General features: G+C 40.7%; 3 protein-coding genes across 4 annotated transcripts; 2 read left to right on the forward strand and 1 right to left on the reverse strand.

The window, feature by feature from the left end:
* Positions 1-1,178: 1,178 nt before the first annotated feature.
* Positions 1,179-5,845, reverse strand: LOC146381336 (uncharacterized). Its single transcript, XM_084938663.1, has 2 exons — positions 5,617-5,845; positions 1,179-4,051 (listed from the first exon to the last, which is right to left on the reverse strand). Exon 2 carries the CDS (start codon positions 4,034-4,036, stop codon positions 2,090-2,092), a length of 1,947 nt encoding a protein of 648 aa, XP_084794789.1. The 5' UTR covers positions 4,037-4,051; positions 5,617-5,845; the 3' UTR covers positions 1,179-2,089.
* A 2,700-nt stretch (positions 5,846-8,545) lies between these two features.
* On the forward strand, positions 8,546-12,127 carry syt15 (synaptotagmin XV). Its single transcript, XM_084936852.1, has 7 exons — positions 8,546-8,736; positions 9,399-9,541; positions 9,846-10,138; positions 10,703-10,870; positions 10,946-11,054; positions 11,200-11,382; positions 11,988-12,127. The coding sequence occupies exons 1-7, from the start codon at positions 8,549-8,551 to the stop codon at positions 12,125-12,127; spliced, it is 1,224 nt and encodes a 407-aa protein (XP_084792978.1). The 5' UTR covers positions 8,546-8,548.
* Positions 12,128-15,025: 2,898 nt separating this feature from the next.
* nat9 (N-acetyltransferase 9) lies at positions 15,026-18,030 on the forward strand. 2 transcript variants are annotated; one of them, XM_084937332.1, is made up of 6 exons: positions 15,026-15,186; positions 16,000-16,109; positions 16,198-16,338; positions 16,471-16,530; positions 16,697-16,791; positions 16,883-18,030. In XM_084937332.1, the coding sequence occupies exons 1-6, from the start codon at positions 15,110-15,112 to the stop codon at positions 17,030-17,032; spliced, it is 633 nt and encodes a 210-aa protein (XP_084793458.1). In that variant the 5' UTR covers positions 15,026-15,109; the 3' UTR covers positions 17,033-18,030. The 2 variants fall into 2 exon arrangements, with proteins under 2 accessions (XP_084793458.1, XP_084793459.1); XM_084937333.1 differs by having other exon boundaries at positions 15,079-15,186; positions 15,981-16,109.
* The last annotated feature ends 1,967 nt before the right edge of the window (positions 18,031-19,997 follow it).

Consider the following 19,997-nt stretch of genomic DNA (forward strand, 5'->3'; position numbering starts at 1 on the left):
TGCAGCCATCTGCCATGATGGTTTGGAGGCGGGGGGGGGGACGTCACCTTTCTGGTGGGAAAGCAGTTTGAGCTCCTATATTGAGGTCTTCTCTGGTGGCTGAGAGGGTTGCTTTCCTATTCATTTGTGAATGGACCTTGACTGTTATTTGCACTTGTGTGCCAAATCACACTTCCAGCCTCACAGAGCTGCTAGGTTTATTTTTGAATTGTCACTCACCTCGTGGGTATTTTGGTGAAGGACGTTAAAAGCCACAAGTGTTTGAATACTTTACATCTTTATTAAATTTTACGAAATTTTAAATAGCACAAAATATATCAGCTTTAAAGAACCATTATTGATTCTACTACAGTCGGTTCACCCAAATATTAACAACAACGTGTTCATGTGTTTATGTCACCTAAACTTATTGGCTTATCAATTTTCATAAAAATACAAGTGACCCTCCTGCTCCTTCTACACACAAATCCAGATCTGTGAAAATATGACAACAATAACTGCAGTAGAAGCCACTAGTGAGCTGAGCCTTTTTACCCTTGGTGAATGAGAGAGAATGTGCCTGCTCATCTGAATGGCAATGCCTGAATGGCCAAAACTCACAACTGTGGTTCACCAAGTTTACATACAGTTGAACTTTGTATGTGTGTTTTTCCCCCCGCAGTGAACGAGTTGAGTGAGGTGACGTGTTGCTTCAAAAGTTCAAACAACAAAGTAGCCAAACAATTACACATTTTAGCAAAGAGACCAAAATTATAAAATGTGTATTTCTGAAACATTTTCATTTTATTATTTTGTTGTTGTTGCTGTTGTTGAAGATTTTTGTAATAGGTTTTGAAGGACTCAGACCTTTACTCCAGGTAGCACTTTTTAAATAATAAAACCCATTTACAAACACATTTGTGCATTCATAGTTTTAACACAAACGTACAAAAGTACATTTTTAAGGGATTCGTGCTTAATAACATAAAACACATATTTGTGCAGAGAGCTAACTTAGCTACCGTGTATATTCCTTTGTTGTGTTTATTAAAGTCATAATGTGCGGAGTGGTTGGTAACCAGCAACCTGCCCAGTACATAACATTTATTTGCAGTGAAATGTCAATGTATGTATTTATTTTGCTTGAACTAAGCAAACTAAGCAAAAAGAGTTGGGCAATAGTTCGACTGGCCCCCAACTCCAATGTGTGTAGGAACATCAATCCATCCATCAATCTCTTTTCTGATCTGGTTATTACACTAGGGCTCAGTGAGGCTAGAGCCCTGGACAGTTACGAAACCTTCAAAGGGCTAACAGGCTGTTTTCACACATGTACTTTTGACTTTACCCACAGCGGTGCATTTGAAAATACAAATGGCCAAGTGGATCAGACATTAACTGGTCTTATGGTAGCACGCCAATTCTCTTGTACAAAGTCAAAGTAATGTCAGATTGTAGTGGTGTGAGAATAATAATGCATTCACTGCCAACCAGTGGACAACGTGTGTACTGCCTTGCTAAAGGCTACATCAAGGAAACTCCCTGACCTAAACAACAGAGTTTTTCCAGTAGTACGAGTATGTCTGAAGGAGAGTGTGGAAAATATCCCGACTTGGGTCTCACAGATGTCTGAGGCTGTGAATTCAATAAGACACATAAAAAATACTTAGATTCAATTTAGAATGACGAATGAACCCAAAAAGCATGTCTTTGCACAGAGAAAACTCTTACCCTTCACTTCTGATCCTTATGTCCATTGTGTTGCTCATTTGTAGTAATCACTCTCAAACCAAAGAATTTCAGCAATGGACACCAATATTTTATTTTACATCTACAGGAACAAGTTTTAGTGATGACTGTTAACATTTATGAAAAGTTTAGCAGAGTTACATCTATCTTCAACTAAACAGTGAATACCAGTGAGAGAGGAAAACATTACTAATGTTGCACCTGTTGAAAGATGTACCTAATAACAGAAAACATGCTGACAGAAAGTCTAGAATAGAGCTGAACAGAACTCTGAAACTTTTTCAGCTTCAATCCAAGGTTATGAATATTGTGCAACCTGAGGATTTAATTAGTTATCATAGATTTAATTTAGCCCGCTATATTAGTCATCTGCCTTTGTGGAGGCTCCACACCATCTTGGCCTCCTCAGTGACCTTAACACATTCTTCTTCCGGCTGTGTCCATTCCCAGATGAGGGGGACTTAGAATGGTGGCTGCCTTCCTCTCCACAAATCTCTTGCTCATCTTCTTTTTCTTTGTCATCTTCTGCTGTGCTCTTTTTCTGTGAAGCTTCTTCTATTTCTATCTTATTTCCCCCTCCTTCCTGCTCTTCTTCTCTACCCTGTTCTGCTTCTGCTGTTCCTTCATTCTTAGGGGACACAGTGATATCAAGGTTTTGAGGAGGTTTAGGTGCTTTCTTCTTCTTTGAGGAACGTCTTGGCGGTTCTGGGCTGTTCTTGCTTTCCAGATGTTTTAGTATGGCTGTGTTCAGCTCTTCAGGGTCCACAGATGCCCCATGAACATCCCATGTCATACCATCCTCATCCCATTGCACCTGCTTCATACTGCTCCTCCTTCCACCTAGCTCATCCCTATCCTCTGCCTGAATCTTCAGACACGGCCTCCTGCTCTCCAGATCATGTGAAGAAACAGAGGTAACTTCCAATGCAGGGTCTTCGACTTGTTTTTCCTCCTCCTCTGCACTGCTAACTGGGAACATGCTGGAAGATGCTGATACTAGATTGGAGTTAGACCCTGCTGAAGACTTCAGGTTCAGTCTGGATCCAGGTGGCGAGCCCAAGATAGAATGGGACCCCATGTTGGATGTGGAAATGTTCCTCTTGAGGTCCCACCATGAGCCAACAGGAGAGACCGTCTGCACAGCTGCATCTGCCATTACTGGCTGTGACACCGTTGGAGCTTCTTGCCTGAACAGCTCTACCTTCATGGCCCTTTCAGTGCCCTCTCTGGCATTTAAGCAGCACCTGCAAGTGTCACCCAGCCGTGAGTCACTCAGGGAAGAGACAAGTGGTGACCCCCAACCTCGACCTGCTGCACAGATTTGTTCTGGCTGCCACGGCAGCTCAAGATAGCAGACAGATGGTCCTATTTTTGACTGCTGCTTTGGAGAATCAGGTGTCAGGTAGCTAAGCATTTGCACAGGGCTTCTTGCTTCTTCACCCTCCAGTATTCCTGTAGGGCTAGACAGCGGTTCTATCACGTCATCAACAAGGCATTCGGGATTTGAAGACACTCCTGCTTCATCTAAACTAACAGAGGACAGGATTGGGGAAGGGAACTGAAATGAAAGGGAATTATTCTCCAAGAAGCCTTCATCTTCTGTGCTGGTGAGCTGGAGTGTTTCAGGAGAGTGGGACTGAAAGCTTGAAGAGTTGTCAATCTTTGGGGATGAGAATGTAGGTGAAGGTTCTAGTAAATCTTCCTGCTGCAGTGAGTTCAGTGGTAAAGGTGGTAAAGTAGGCGTGTTGAGCGGGGAGATGAACGGTGAGGGTGTGGTTTCTGGAGAGGTCAGTTTGGACATCGGAGAATCTGGTGCTGCAGAACAAGTGGCTTCATGGATGAGACTGGAGGGGCATGACACAACTGTGTCCGGAGTGCTGCTGCGGCTATGTGTGCTACCGCTACACCCGCTCCATCGCTGCATGTTGGAAACCCAATGCTCGCTGAGAGCAGGAGAGCTATCGATGTCAACATTATTGGTTGTGGGTGCTAACTGGTGGCTGTTGGTGGTGTTGACGTGTTGCCACATGTAAGCGTGCAGCGGCTGCAGCGTCACGGAGTTCTGCTCATAGTGGGTGTTTGTGCTTGAGCTGCGCCTCAGGTCCAGTCTGGTCCACGCTGGATCACGCTTGTGTGGCAGACTTGCAGCCATTAAAACATCCATGGAGCTCTTAGAGAGGGAGAAAATCGGTGCCTGATCATCTTCATCCACCACCTTTGGAGCTCCACTGGAGTAAGAGAGCGACTGACTGACAGAAAAGCAAGCTGGCTGGTAGCTCTCAGATGCAGGGCGCCCAGCCCTCGCCATGGTAACGGCACTAACCTGTTTGGGAAGACACACCTTTTAACATTAATTCACTGTTTTTCATTGATGCAAAAGTATTGGCCACTAAGAGGGAAGCAGCAACACTTCTATGACACAATACTGACATACAGTATCACCATTGTTGGGAAGGTTATTTTTGCAACGTAATAGTTTACACATGACTAAATACCCTGTTGATTGCCCAAAGTCACTTTACTATATTTTGATTATTTTTCTTATAAATAGTTGAAACTACTGTCTTCCTTCTCTCACCCCAACCGGTCGCAGCAGATGGCCCCGCCCTTCCCTGAGCCTGGTTCTGCCGGAGGTTTCTTCCTGTTAAAAGGGAGTTTTTCCTTCCCACTGTCGCCAGAGTGCTTGCTCACAGGGTGTCATATGATTGTTGGGTTTTTTCTCTGTATGTATTATTGTAGGGTCAACCTTACAATATAAAGCACCTTGAGGCGACTGTTGTTGTGATTTGGTGCTGTATAAATAAAGTTGAATTGAATTGAATTGAACTAGTCTTGTGTGTGTTTCTTAATCAAACATTTCAGTGTTAAATGTCAGAATTTTCAACAATAATTAACAACTCTGTGCAGTGATGTCAGGACACTTTTATGATGATTTAAACATTCAGTTAGTAAAAGTCATTGGTCATCAGTCAAAAAGCTATTTGCAGGCATAGCAGACTAAGGTTGTTTGGAACAATGTGTATTATTTATGGTGTCATACTCAAATTACAGTTTAAATTCATGGATATGTAGGTTAAAACAAGTAGCAAGTTGATTCTAGTAGAGAGGTAGAGAAATTGTTCCCCAACTAACCACTCAAAAAAGTAGGTAGTGGGTGTAACTCTAGTTTTATGTGCTTAGCCCCCTTACAGGTACCAAGTTTGATACTTGTACAGCTCCACAGTCGAGGGAAGCTGCAGATTGTCATAATGTCACATGATACAGTTCATTATTGAAAACATCACATCTGACCACCTTACTAAAACTAAATTCAACAGTTTAGGAAATGCATGCTAAGACTTGGATGAGAAGGCCGATGCTCACAGTGAGTGCACGTATATGCTCACCCCCACACATCCGCAGGCACTCCAGATTAGCCAAATAAGATTACACAATCCAGATTATTTGGTCAACGAGACAAAGGGTAAATTGTTTGAGACAGAACTACAAAGCCTGTTTGGGACTCATTTAACAAAGACCCGAAAGAGACAAAGAATGATAACTACAGTGGATGGTGGAGTTTAGAATAAATTACAATCAACCTTTTTTAAATCTTTGATTTGTTCATGCTTTTCCTCTTTTTTTCTTCTATTCATTCATGATTCATAACTATAATGCTACTATTTCTGATAAAAAAAAAAAAAAAAGCCTGCATTCTTATTTCACTACCTAGCTGGCTTTGTCCAGCTCTGTCCCAAACTGACCTAGTAGTATTTAGACCACAACTGACCCGATGGTACCCAGAATACCTAATCTGTCCAACATAAACTCTTAGTTACCCATAATGGTTATTCACATAAACAAAACAGTATTACATAAGACAGAAAAAAACAAATAGTAAAGTCCTACCTTTAAGTTCACAAGTTATGTCCTGTTTTAGCCTCTGCCATGCCACAGAGCGGGTAGCCCTAAATGGTGTCTTTCCTTCCTCCCCTCATTCCTTCCCCTCTCTTCCTCCCTCACTTCTTAATAAGATCACCCTTGCTGTCTCTAGCATTAAAACAACCCACAGCTTCACACTCTGTGTCTGTCTGCTGTCAATTTGCTCAAGCTTAATCTTCCTCTCTGTCTTAGCTGGACTTCATTTGAAGCTGGCATCGGTGTAAATGTGATGATTTCCTTTTGTGAATTTGAGTTCTTTGGTATGTTCACGTGCGGGGGAAACAGAGGGGGCCATTACTCTACCTTTAGCCCAGAGGATTAACGGTCATCTTATTAGCTGCCGTCCAATCTCTGAGCAGTCTGAGCGTGTGGATGAATGCGTGTGTGTAAGTGATCAGTGGGTAAGCAAGTGGCTTATTTTGATTCTGAGTTAAGGTCAGGCCAGCTGTCATGACCACCATTGTATGTGTGTGCAGACTATTGTATGAGCAAAGGAAATCATATAGATGTTTAAATTAATTATGTGGGAAAGTCAACCAGTCGAGAGATATATTTTACAGAATGCGTAAAAACTTTGAGCTCCTAATGGTTACAAAGGTAAAGTCGGGTGTTTTCATTAAAATCAGTCAGAGTCACCTACCTGATACCATGAATGTTGATACCACATTTTAGGGCAATGCAGAGGCCCTTTCCACAAGATCTTCATTTCAGGGTAAAGCAATGTTCTAATCAAACTGTATATAGTGGGGTGGGATGCTGCTGATTTCAACTGAGAATGTAATCAGGCAGTTAAAGGAACACTGAGGAACTCCTCAATCCCACTGCCTTGCCTTCTGCAATGGAACCAGAATCTGGGGAAGAGAGTGACCATCCGCTTCTTGTTGGGGTGAGGTTACTGATGCAGTTAAACAACTGCTCAGTGGCAGAGCCCCTGGGGTAGATAAGGTAGATAAGGTTATCCAAGACTGGCGTGGTGGTTCCCATCTTTAAGATGGTCTGCCCCCCCGGCAAAGTCTGAGGCAGGGTGCTGGAGAAGAGTTGAATAGTTATTGGTAAATGAACTGGTTCTTATATAGTGCTTTTCTAGTTTACTTGAGCACTCAAAGCACTTTATACTTTGGGTATGAAGTGCTTTTTCTGCGTAAATGCACAAGTGCTTTCTATCTGACATTCACACACATTCATACTTTGAATGATAATCGGTTAGTATCTAGCCCAAGGGTATTTGGCATGCAGACTCACCAACCACCAGCCTTTTGATTAGTAGATGGTCTGCTCTACCTCCTGAGCTACAGTCACTCCGAAATGAATCCCTGGTTCACCAGTTGAACCTCAGATTCAGGAGGAACAATGTGGTTTTTGTCCTGGTGCTGGAACATTGGACCAGCTTTTTATCCCCTTGAGAATACTTAAGGGTGCCTGGGAGTCACATACTGATTGTTTGATTTAAACTCAACTGTAGAGGTGTACAGAGAAATCACAAAAATCCTGCCTTTACCCAAAATCTCATGGACCTTACTGTCCCTACTCTTATATTAGCTATGAGGTACTACAGAACCCCCAGTGACACTAGGTTGGATAATTCTTTGAATAAAACAAGTTCCCTCAGATTCAAAGTCTAATAAAGGATCAAAAGAACAGAAGACGTACTCTTGTTTTAAGAGCAGCAGAGTCACTTCAGCACTTAAGTAAGAGAGACACAAACAAGAGAAAAATGCAGCTGAGACCAAAATATCCTGACTTATTCTAAGAATAATTTACCACAACACAGCTAACAGCTTGATGACATTAACAGGGTTTTTTTTCTTGACGTTTTTTGAGGACACTCTTCCAGATCTGCAATTTTGCATGACTGGGTGCTCGTCATGGTTGGGAAACTGACCTTCATGTGTAAAACTGAAGCAATGGCTCACTAAGGAAGTTAATGAATGCCAGTAGTTGCCAGTCTTTAACCCTCTCAAGGCAGGCGTTGCCACATACATATTTTATGAGTTTTTTTTACTCAGAAGTACCACTGCAGGACTTGGTTGTGCATTAGCAACAAAAAGTTTAATTTGAGCCTGAGAGGGTTAAGCTGGATCACAAAAGACCCAGTTTTCGCTCCATGCTCTAATTTCTCAGTGTAATTGTATGGATCTAAAATTTATTGTAAGTTTCCAGTACTGATGTATATTATAAATGATTAGGAAACGTTTCTTACAGTAGGACTCCACATCAAAATCTAGCTTTAACACTTCATTTCAGCTGAATTATTTCACAGCTGTTTTATAAAATTGTGTTAATGTCAACTAGTTAACACAGAAAACCTGCATTGTATCCATGCATTCATTGTCAGTTCTGACAATGAACAAGAACAAAAATAAATCCTTAAAACCAGACCGCACCATCAAACCCAACAAAAAATGTCTCTCTGCAAGGAAAAAAATGAGACAAAACCATGTATTAAATGTTTCATCTTTTAATTTATGCAAAGCAAACAATTAACAAATAAATTCCGCTCTAAAGCTCAAGTTAGTTTCTGGGTGTTTGGTGAATTAATTTAACTTAGAATTAATTTGAGGCTCCACTGGAGCCCAACGGTAAATTTTTGCCCGGTGGGTCCTCAGGAGATTAATCCGGCCATGCATATAACAGCATGGGAACCAGCCAGATGTGTCGCACCCTCACAGCTCTGCAGAGTCACAAACGGTAACCTCTCACATTAACAATGAATGCTAAGCAGTAGCTTCATTCCTGGTGAGTCTGTCTGAGTCAAAGCTGACAAGGAAAGAAAAGTTATTCACGTGTTGGAGCTGACCTCTTCATGGCTGGTGAGCAGGAATCTAGATTAAACCTACTGCCTGTGATACACCTGTATTACACCCTATCGTTCCTCCTCTTTGTGTTTTGTTCAGATCACATGTTACAACTTGCTGTTGGTCTGTCTGTGGGTGTCCTGTTGCTGTTGCTGCTGCTGATTCTGATAGTGTGCTACCTAAGGAGGAGGAAAAAAGAGCAGATGCAGTATGAAGAGCTGCTCTCTGCAGTGCCTTCAGTCCCGGCATGCTCTGCTCCAGTGATCCTGGTGTCTCAGGGCTCCTGGGCCACGTTAGTGAGCATTTTACATAAAATATCTACATATGGGCTCTTGAAGCATTAATTGATTGATTCAAAAAATATTACATATTAATAAGACTCAGGGGCTTTCCGCTTTATCACACAGTCCTCATCAGTGATTGCAGGTGGTTCCCAGTATTACACTATGGCTCATATTGGTTTGTCCTTGTGAATCTGTGTGGTCCTGGAGACACTCCTGTAGCAGGAATCACTAAGGCAGATTTGAGTTCTTCAGCAGGTGTTTGCCAGCACACTAACACTAAAACTCAGTGACAAAACTATAACAATTTGGGTTGAGATTGGGCCCATGAGTACTGAGAAAATATCAATCTTTATAGACTAAAGATTAAAAATGTATTTCACGACATAAAGCCAGCATATCTTCTATTTGCTAGTATATGTTTAAGTCTTTATCTGTTAGATCTTGTTTCTAGTTTTTAACAGATGTTGTTTAATAGCCCATATTTCCCTTTTTTTCCAAGATTTTTTATGTGAGAACGTTTTGACATAAGGCACAGCGTCTATTATTTTCAGTTTGTGAGGAATTTAGTCAGAATTTAACTGACATCTCTGACCACTGACAGCTATTTGCTAAAGGCAGTTGCAGCACCACTCAACACTCATTTAATATTATTTGTCTCTATGTGTGGAAGGTCCCGTGAGATCGCTTTCACTCTACCTCCTCGCTTCATCACACAAAACCATGGAGATCGGAAAAATAACGAGCAGGACAAGAAAGAGGAGGAGGATCCCCAGCGGGACGTACTGGCTCATCGTGGGTCGCTCTCAGTGAGGAGTAGGTCATTGCTTCTTTTTATATGACAGCGTATCAAGACAGTTAGAGCCACTTTGTTGGTGCTGGTTGTATGCTTGTGGAAACATAAGAGGATAATAAGAGCATTCACCTACGATCACCTGAAGAAGATATTATTGTTGTTAAGACATTTCAGTCTGGACAGATGTGGCGCTTTGGGGTGGACCAGCTCACCTACACTCCTTCAAACCAACAGGGCCACTCCTGGGCCTGACAATTACACCAAAGTATCACATAGCTTTCATTAAGTTTAAGAAAAACTGTGATATTTTGCTGTTTCCTTCAGGCTGGTACCCAGTGGGGACGGTTTTGGCTGGTCTCTACTCTGTACCTCCTCTAAATGAGGTGGTGGCCCCCCCTCCCGGCATGGCCTCCCGCCTCTGCTTCTCCGTGGAGTATCGACACAGCAGCGAACAGCTCATGGTCTTCTTGCTCCGCCTCAGCAACCTCCCTCCACGTTTCCATGGCAACGTCACGATGGTGGAGCTCAGACTTCTCCCTGATGACAGGCGGCCCCGTCAAGCCAAGGCCCGGGGCACGGGTCCAGACCCCGAGTTCACCGACTGCTTCATTTTCCAGGTGAGGGCAGAAAAGTTTCCAGAAGTTCACATCTAGAAGTTAGAACTTTAGAGACAAAAGAAAAGACAAAAAATGATTTCCTTAACTTTTATTTAAAGCTGATATCATTTATGTTTTTATAATGTTTTGACTGGAGATGTGAAAGGGGACAAATACTGATACCCAGGTCCTGAGTAATACACTCACTGAGAGAGAGGAAGAAGAGATGGAGGGTCAGATGGGCACAGAGATTTTTCTAATTTAATTTTTATAATGATCGTAAAATGCTCAAAGGATATCATTCTCTGAAAGTTTAAAGGGAGCGTTGGGAGTTAGGAGCAACAAAACTGAACGCAGTCTGTGCAATTTCACACTTGACTTCAGAATCATGGGTGAAGGTCTAATTTCTGTATTGGCAACAGTATTGTTCCCATTCTGCAGTGATTAAATACTAAGAACAACAATTTATCAGAGTTCATTCAGTACACAGAGAAAGACTGACTCTGAGGTCATAGCTCAGATAAATATTGTGGATAAATGAAATCTGCTTTTTGATGTTGAGGAATGAGTACATTGGCTCCACAGGTGTCAGCGTTGCGTGTCCTTCACAGCACCCTGAGTGTGTGTGTGCTGAGTGTGGAGCAGGATGGTAAACGCCATGTGGTGGGTAGGGTGCTGTTTTCTCTGGAGGGGGAGTTCGGTCAGGCTGGCAGGGTGCTCTGGAGAGACCTTGAGACTGAGGAAGACCCACAGGTACACACCAAACAATCACTTACCACACACACACACTGTGCAAAGCTAAAAGTTCATGATTGCTGTGCTTGTCAGTGTTCAGAGCTGGGGGATGTGCAGATATCTCTCAGCTACAGTACGTCCCTGCAGCGCCTTTCAGTGGTGGTTTTGAGGGCTCGAGGCATACAGCTGCTCACAGACGCAGGTACGAGGGGTTTTTGGTTGTGGATGGAGCTTGTGTGGAGTACACAAATCCACTGTTTATCTACAAAAGAAAGAAAGTATGAGATAAATATGGTTATGACCAAAGGAATGTCCGGTAATACAGCACCCGTGTGTGTGTTTCTAAGGTGTGTGTGTCCAGGTGAGCTTACAAAAGCACACTCAGGTGGTGAAGATGAAGCACAGCTGTGTGGTGAAAGGTGAAAATGACCCCTACTTCAACTTCAGGACGACCTTTAAACTGCGACCTCAGCACCTGGACGAGGCCTCCGTGAGGTTTGAGCTGCAGCAGCCGAGCAGCGTCCGCTCAGGTGACTGTTGGATGGGCTGAACTTCAGATCTAAACTTTGTTTGGAGTTTAATGGAAATAATCAATGTGTCAGTGTTTCATAAGATAGGCATTAAAAGCTTTTCATCAAACACTCATCTTTGTCATTTTAAAATTTTAACTTCTGACATATAACTTCTGACAATAACAATAAGACCTCACCTACCTGACATTTAAAGAATGTCGAGTGTTTTAGGGCTTCTTTTAAAGAAGTAAAATGTTAGAAAAGCTCCAAGTATACTGAAAAGCATGTTTCTTGTTTATAGTTATATTATTTATATTTATTGAGTTTTTTGAGTTGTTTATTAGTAGAGGTATAATCATATTTAATAAAATGTTATCAGTCTGGAGAGTCCAAGGTTTGGCATTACTGTTAATTTGTCTTTAATGCTTTATGTATTTTTTTACAAACTGTCCATTGGAAATAAAGGTTCTTAGTCAAAGTTTATGTGTAACAGAAAAAGCCTTCTTTTTTCCCTTTTTAAAAATGTTTCCTTTTAGGAATTTATTATTTAAAAAAAAAAAAAAGTAAAAACAGCATCTTCAGAAGATAACATTTCTCACTGGTTCTGTTTCTTTTCCTCTCAGAACCTCCGACCCCTCTGGGAGTGGTGGTGTTGGGTCCCTTCATGTACTCTAGGGGTCCTCAGCTGCAGCACTGGATAGACATGGTCAACACGGCACAGGAGCCCGTCACACTGTGGCACGGACTGCGCAGACCCACCTAATGCTAAAAGCATCCTCATATGAGTAAATATCAAAAACGAAATAAAATAAGTATGAATCAATCATCTACCATTTGTTAAGAAAAAATTCTACAGGAAACTCTGGAATACATCAAAGGAAAAAAGCTGAGAAAAGCTCACTGTTTAGTTTTTTGACCTGTAGCTTTACTCTTTTCGTTCACTGCTCTCAAAGTGTTGTTTTCAGCTGCTGCTGTGCAACATTTAGCAAATGTATTTTCAGGTGTTATCTTCTGTAGCTGATATTGAACAAATCAGAACTCAAAGAGGAAAAAAACTGGACTTAAATTCATCAGATCAGCACGAAGTTGAGTTTTTGCTGCCCCCAAATGGTAAAAAATAAATAAATAAATACATAAATAAATATTTAGGCTCCTACAAGTTTCAGTAACATTTTTTGTGCAATTCTCTCAAGATTCATGTATTACTTTAAAACAAAGGAATATGAATTCTAATGTGAGAAACTGTTATGTAATATAACAATTAGATGATAGGGTTTAATAAAAATGCTGTAATAAGACTCAGATTTTAATATAGATCATCTTAAAGCCTGTGTAGGAAAGTCTTATTTAGCTTGTAAGCATTTCAAATGTAGAGATATTTTCAGTCTAAACCTCCAACATGTGACATAAGAGCAGCCAAACACAAAATATAGACTTTGATCAGAATCAGAATCAGAATCAGAATACTTTATTAATCCCGAAGGAAATTAGGGTTGATATTTGATATAAACATTCTCATGTTCCTGCTTATTATTCGTCTTTCAACCTCCATGATTTATCCTCAGATCTTTCCGAGTGAACTCCAGAGTGCATCGTGTGTGTAGCAACGTTAGAAAGAGGCATGCATGCCATATCAAGCTGGGATAAATGGTCTTGAGTTTGTTGTTCCGTGATTTTCTTTTGTGTGTTTTTAAAATTACATTATATTATACTATATTATATCTTAAAATGACTAGTTATTACAAATTGTAATTATTATTAATTATTATTTTTAATACAAAAAATCTTACAAATAAGTGGATGTGATAGTCACTTTTTCTTTTTTTTTTCTTTTCTTTAGAAAAACAGAAAAAACTTTTATAATCTTTACGGTACTGTGCAAAAGTCTTGAGCCACTCATCCTTTCTTTGTGTTTTACTAAGAAAATGGGAAATAGGTTCAGCAAGTTATTAAAATACGTGCAAACATAGATGAAAATGCTGTAATTTGAAAATTCTAACTAAAGTCAAAATTTGGTATGACTGCTTTTATTCTTCTACACAGCCTGAAATCTCTTAGGTATCTTCCTTGTAATTTATCTCAGTAGTCTTCAGAAATAGATCTTCAGGATTCAGGAGATTCTTACTTGGATGTTGGCTTCCTTTTGTTCTGTTCTCTGTCAAGATGATAACAAACTGCTTCAATAACGTTGCAGGAGGCCAATCAATGACTGGTAGTGTTCAGGTGTGTTTTTCACCCTGCTATGCTTTTACTGCATTGGCAATATGTTTGGTATCAATGTCATTGCTCAGAAATAAAGACACGGTCCTTTCCAGATGGTATTACATGTTGGCAAATAAAAATTCTCGACGCCACTGCTTGACATGCAACTCCAAACCATGATTTAGCCTCAGCTTTGTTCCACAGATGGCTGTAGACACTCACTGTCGTACCGCTCTCCTCTGATAATAATTTAATATACAAAAATGTACATTTGGATTCATCACTTCATCAGACCTGTTGCCACTGATTTTCAGTCCAGTTCTTGTCTAATTTTGGATACCTCAGCCTTTTCTCCCCATCTCCCCTCGCTAGAGATTAGCCTCTTGACAGCCACCTTTCCACTGAGGGTGAACAGACAGATGAACTGAAGGGCCTGATGCATCTCTCAGGCTGTTTCAGGTCTTTCATTGATTTGTTTGGGATATTTCTCAAGAATATGACTTTCAGAAGCTGTTGATAGTTGTTCAGACCTGTCACTTCTTTAGTTGTCCACACTGTCCAGCTTCCTCAAACTTAAGGGCACACTGTACATCATGGAGATTTTATGCTAATATCTTGATAGAAAAATGCTATTTTATACAATTTAAAATCATTTAAAATAGTTTCTTTGCCAAGTTGTCTGTTATGTGTAAGCACATGACTGGTTCATCCATGAGTCACAGGTTAGTGTTAGAAGTTTAAACTCCCCGGAAGGACATTATCACTTACTTTGAAACCAAAGAAAATAAATTATGTGCCATTGTCAATCTTAATATCTTACTCAGGAAATTCCACATGCATAAATGTAAATTTCAAAACTCAATCCCAATATTTAGTTTGTTTTTAATTGAAATTCAATATTACTTAAACTCTCTTAAATGAACTTCAAATTAAAAAGGTTTATCATTAATTGAAATTCATCCAGAAATTTTAAACAAATGAGCTGTCACAGATACAATTTTCAAGCACAAAGCTATTGTGAAGTCTGTCACATCCCTTTTTTTCTTCTTTATTTATTTACCCTTCCTATTTTCATTTCATTGCAGATTGTCACTAGGTGTGAATGTGTGAATGAATGTGAGTGCGAATGGTTGTCTGTCCCTGTGTGTTGGCCCTGTGACAGACTGGCGACCTGTCCAGGGTGTACCCCGCCTCTCGCCCTATGACAGCTGGGATAGGCTCCAGCGCCCCCCGCGACCCTGAAAAAGAATAAGCGGAAGCGAATGGATGGCTGTATTGCTTATTGTTACTCTTATTTGCCCTGAATGTCTACTGTACAAACTGAACTGGAATGACTGACTGTTCACTTTACAATTTCAAATAAAGTTCTGAAAAAACAAAACCTCTCTCCCTTTCGTGCTTCCTAATTCTGTCCGGCAGGTGGCGCCTCCTGTCTGTGTGACTCATGTGCGCAGCTGCAGGAAGCGTGTATGCGGAAGCGGTGTCTGAGCAGAAACGTGGATCGCTTTTAAAGTTATTACAGCTTCATCAGCGGTTTGGTGCCATGAAGATAAACGAGAACACTTTACTGGAGGGACACAGAGTCGTGCTGGTTCCTTACAACGTAAACCACGTGCCCAGGTAACGTGAACAGCTGTTAGCGGAAGCGATCCCCGCATCACAGCTGTTTACTGTCCTCTCCCCCTTTTATTCCTCTTCTTATCACCACTTCTTGTTACACTGTGTGTGTAAAGACACATTATTTGTCTTTAGTAAAGAATATGTTTTAAGGCAGAGGTATCAAATATGTGGTCTTCCAAAGGCTTTGCGAAGTGTGAAACCTGCAAAAAGGAGGCATAATCTTAGCCTTTTTTCTGCTTTTGCACTATTAACTATTGTGTTGCAACTCGTTAAGATGTATTGCACTATAAGAGTGTTTCTAAACTGTTCATCCCCCTAAATGAGTGTTAGAGATAACCTGTCATATAACAGTGAAATAAAATGACTGAGCCACACAGTCATGCAGATGTTTTTCTCTGAGTTCTCATTCAGCTCATCGTATGTTTTTCCATCGGAAGCTTCTTTACATGTGCGTGTGGCTGTAAAAGTTAGTTAAATACTTTGTCATGCAGCAGTTTTATTGACATAGCCAGCTGGAGAACTCCTGAACAGGTTGAGCCAGAAGCAAGATGCTTATCTGCCTCAGTTGTCTTCTATTATAGCCTTTTTCACAGCAAAATCACAAATACCTCCCATATCATATCTGTATTAAAACATATAGTTCATAATTAATTCTGGCAATAATAGATTTTTCTCAACCCATTATTTATTTATTTTTTATTATTACAGCAAATGTTTCAATTTCTGAGTAATTTAGTTTGATCATAGTAACCAGCTGTCTTTGTTATTTCATATTTCCTGGGCGTCTTTATTAGTGAGTTTAACTTCATCCAGGTATCATGAGTGGATGAAGTCTCCGGAGCTGCAGCAGCTGACCGCTTCAGAGCCGCTGACCCTGGATCAGGAGTACGACATGCAGAAGAGCTGGAGGGAAGATGACGACAGTGAGGAGCCGTCAGTAGACATGATAGGAAAGCAATGCCAAGAAAAGCATTTTCATTGTGTTTGTGTGTTTTTATGTTTCCTTTCCAGAGTGCACGTTCATAATTTTGGACAAGCAGCAGTGGGCAGACCCCAGTGTGGAGGAGAAGCAGTGCATGGTGGGAGATGTCAACATCTTCCTGACTGATCCAACAGACCCTTCGCTGGCTGAGCTGGAGATCATGATAGCAGGTTCTTAAAAACATCCATAAGAGAGCAACCAGTGCATTTTTACATGCTCGGTGCAGACTTTTTGTTCAGTTGTTACATTGTTTTGATTCTGTGATAAAGAAGAAGTGTTTTTTATTGTTTGTTTTTTAACAGAGCCCAGTTACAGAGGCAAGGGCATCGGAAAGGAGGTGACACGTATGATGATGTGCTATGGTGAGGCAGCCAGAACAGTCTGTCAGACTTTTAAAGATTTCTGTATGGAAATGAGATTTTTTTCAGCCTTTTTTAAAGTACTGTAGACAGTACAGTACAGTTTTTACATTACATTTGTAAAAAACTGTTATTTTATGGCGGTGATTAGCATATTTTCCTCCATCAGGAGTCACCAAACTCGGGGTCAGAAAGTTCCAAGCAAAGATCGGGCTGGAGAACCAGGTCAGCATCACCATGTTCAAGAAGCTCCACTTCCAAGAGGTAACCAGATCTCACTGTGTGGAATTGTGGATATGCTCTATAAAATAAACCCTTTGTTTGGGAATTTAATACAAAGTCTTGCTTGCTGCAGGTGTCGCAGTGTGCAGTGTTCAAAGAGGTGACACTCGAGCTGACGGTAGATGAGTCCGTTCGGACGAAGCTGCTAGACGATGCAGCTCATATGAAGGAACGAGATTACAGACAGACCTGCAGCAGCGGACCTGAACTGCTCTCACAGTGAGGTTCTGTACTGAGCTTCTCACTTCTAAAGACTTCAGCTTGTGAAGCAGGATGATTTGACAGGATGACATGTGAATCTGAAAACTTGCAACAGAATCCTGTATTCGAGTCACAAGAAATGTTATTTTCTGTCACATAGTGGCAAAAAATTCTGATTATAAGACAAACAGAGGCAGACAAGGACAAAGCCATACCGCATTATACAATTTTAAATAGGGAAATCCAGATTCACAATAGAGTTGAATGGGTTCTTCCTTTTTGGATACGCTTCACCAGGTTTGTGGAATTTGTCTTGGTGGTTTTGGCGTGATCTTGCTGGCTGTTGGACTTTGCGGAGGAAAAAACCTGCAAATTGTAACCTGAACACTGTTGAAAAACAAATGCATAGGTTTGAATATGACATCACACTTTCATCCTCACGCATCAAATCGTGTACTGTAGTCGAGACATTGATTTAACCGTTGTCATCTCCGACCCGAGGAGTAAAATGAAATGAAAGATGCTGTGGCTGATGTTTCTAGTGGAGCTGGTTCACTTTATATTGATTGTGTACCACCTTAGCAAACTAGAAATCACTTGCCAACGCAAAGATTTGTGCTTCTCTATCTATAAACCAAGTTAATATCTCTAGTGTCCTTTGTTTGGAGAAGATTTACACTTAAAATTGAAAGGTGATGTTTTTATTTTGGTTCAGTATTTCTATTGACCAGTTCTGACTTTTTGAAACTAAACTTCAAATTGGACCAAACTGATGGTTTTAGTCACCAGCTTTCAGCAGCATTAGGCGCTACTTCTTTTTAATTATTCACTCTGTCCCCAGAATGAAATTAAGAGCTTTTTTCCACTTACTGACGCACAGCCATTAAAAACCACAGCCTAATGTGTTATTTACACATCTCTTATACATTAAAGTCTCATATTCCTCTTAATGTCACATATTTTTCTCAATTTTGTTGCTGAAAACTGGTTGGTGTCAAACATTAAATGCCAGCTGCGGGAGCTTTATTGCCATGTTTATTTTCATACTTCATACTCCTAAATCTCACTGTCCTCCTATTCAGTCAACAACAGACATTCATGAGGTCTTGAGATTCAGGAAAAAGGACTAGATGTTACAGTCCCTGATAGTGCATTGCTTTAGATGGAGAGACTCTTGAGGGATGGCTGTCATGAGGAAAGGCTGCCCGAAACTTTACCAGCAGCACACATCGTTCTGTGCCTCAACTTTCTGTCTTACCCAGGCTAATCTGCCATTTTCCTTCCTTGGTTAGGTTTAGGGATTAGAGATCTGATCTAGATGATCATTTTAAAATTTAGGACACATCGTCAGCAGTGGACCTTGGATTCATCGGGTGTTTCGGCCATTATCACTAGACAGCCTCATATAAGGAGGCCCTGCCAGGGTTGATCAGGCCCTGGAGTGTGTCACTGGTTTATGTTAAACTGTTATTTCTCTTCTCCTTTCTTCTGTTTAGTTTCCTACAGTTTATTTTCGATCTATTCACTGCAACTGAGAAATAATACTCATGGAGCCTAAATTCTTCAAAGGGGTAGAAAAGGTGATAGAGAGAAGTAACACAAAAGGGACAAGAGGAGGAGAGAGCAGAGAGGAGAGCCAGAAGGGGGGCGCCCAATCTGGCTTCCCAGACCTCCCCGCCGGATCGGGCTGTACGCTCCACCTCCCCACTGCCTCCCAGAAAAGGGAAGAAGAGCAGACTATTTCATAAGATCATAACTAACAAACCAATTAAAATTTTCCTCTTCTTCTCCTCATCAACTTCAGTTAAGTCGTATCATTACTATGTGATATTAGCACAAGTGTGCTACAAGCTAATGCTAGTCTACACCTTAAGGTAGTCCTGCAGTTAGGTCCATAAGTTTTTGGACATGTCATATTTGTGATTTTTGTCTCTGTACACAACCACAGTGGATTTCATATCAAAGAGCAGAGATGTGATTGAAATGCACGCTTTCATCTGCATCCACCTTCAGTTTCTGCTTCTTTGTGGGTCGTTCGGCCTTCAGTAACTGAAAAGCATGCTACACCGGGTTAAGATCATGTGTCTGACTGGGCTATTGAAGAATACAATCCAGATATTGATGATGTTGTGGTTTGCTCCTTCTTAAACTGTCAGGATTTCCTTTTTTATAAAGACATCTGTTGATTGCTGACCTTCCTCTGTGAGGGTGCTCTTGGACAGATATTGTGAAAGTTTTTTTCCCATCAAGTTTAAGACTTGAAATCAACTCCAGATTTATCTGCCTAATTTGTCATTAAATAATGATGGATCAGGCCTCATGGAGCTGTAAAATGGATTATTTCTGAGCCCTTAAAATAGGGAAAAGATATATAGAAATTCCAAAACAGGTGATATAATGTACTTTTTTTTTTTTTTTTTTTTTCAAAATTACCCTCCAAAAAAGTAATTTTCCCCAAAAACATGGACCTAACTGAAAATCAGATTGAAGTGTGGCTGCTTGAATGATTGTTACATTTCTTTCAGTCTTGTTTTGTTAGACTTGAACTGAGAGGTACTTGTTTTTTTTTGAAGAATTGCTACATTAACTTCAGTTGTGACACCAAACCTTTAATTGAATTTCCTTCCAACCCTATTTTGAAAAATCAGATTTAGGAAACATGAACCGCCACTAAAGGCACTTTCCACCCATTTTCTTTCTTTTTTTAAAAAAAACGTATTTGTTGTGGTTTCCCAGACTTCACTCACGCAGAATGGACGTATTAGACAAAAAGCTAATGGATGGCAGCGGCAGCTAAAACGAAACGCTTTGTTGGTCATATTAGGTGGTTTATAGTCTCAGGTTTCAATTGTCCAAGGAGTGCATTCTGAGTAATGTTTGTGGTATTGTTTGCAATTTCTAGCTCGTTTAGTTTAGTTTTAGTCTAGTTTTGGAGAATGGCTCTAACAGCACAGAGTCCTCTGAGGTGTCTTAGTGCAGCTGTAAAA

The sequence above is a fragment of the Perissodus microlepis genome, chromosome 8 (assembly GCF_051167445.1).
Source record: "Perissodus microlepis isolate ML-2025 ecotype Zambia chromosome 8, ASM5116744v1, whole genome shotgun sequence".
Classification (NCBI taxonomy): Eukaryota; Metazoa; Chordata; class Actinopteri; order Cichliformes; family Cichlidae; genus Perissodus; species Perissodus microlepis.

Excerpts from the sequence above, each read along its gene's own strand:
- LOC146381336 (XM_084938663.1), bottom strand. The coding sequence starts at position 4,036 with ATGGCGAGGGCTGGGCGCCCTGCATCTGAGAGCTACCAGCCAGCTTGC.
- syt15 (XM_084936852.1), top strand. The coding sequence starts at position 8,549 with ATGTTACAACTTGCTGTTGGTCTGTCTGTGGGTGTCCTGTTGCTGTTG. Across the intron at positions 11,055-11,199 it reads ACAGCTGCTCACAGACGCAG|GTGTGTGTGTCCAGGTGAGC; the intron begins GTACGAGGGGTT and ends TGTGTTTCTAAG. Across the intron at positions 11,383-11,987 it reads GCCGAGCAGCGTCCGCTCAG|AACCTCCGACCCCTCTGGGA; the intron begins GTGACTGTTGGA and ends TTTTCCTCTCAG.
- nat9 (XM_084937332.1), top strand. The coding sequence starts at position 15,110 with ATGAAGATAAACGAGAACACTTTACTGGAGGGACACAGAGTCGTGCTG. Across the intron at positions 16,110-16,197 it reads CTGGAGGGAAGATGACGACA|AGTGCACGTTCATAATTTTG; the intron begins GTGAGGAGCCGT and ends TTTCCTTTCCAG. Across the intron at positions 16,531-16,696 it reads ACGTATGATGATGTGCTATG|GAGTCACCAAACTCGGGGTC; the intron begins GTGAGGCAGCCA and ends TTCCTCCATCAG.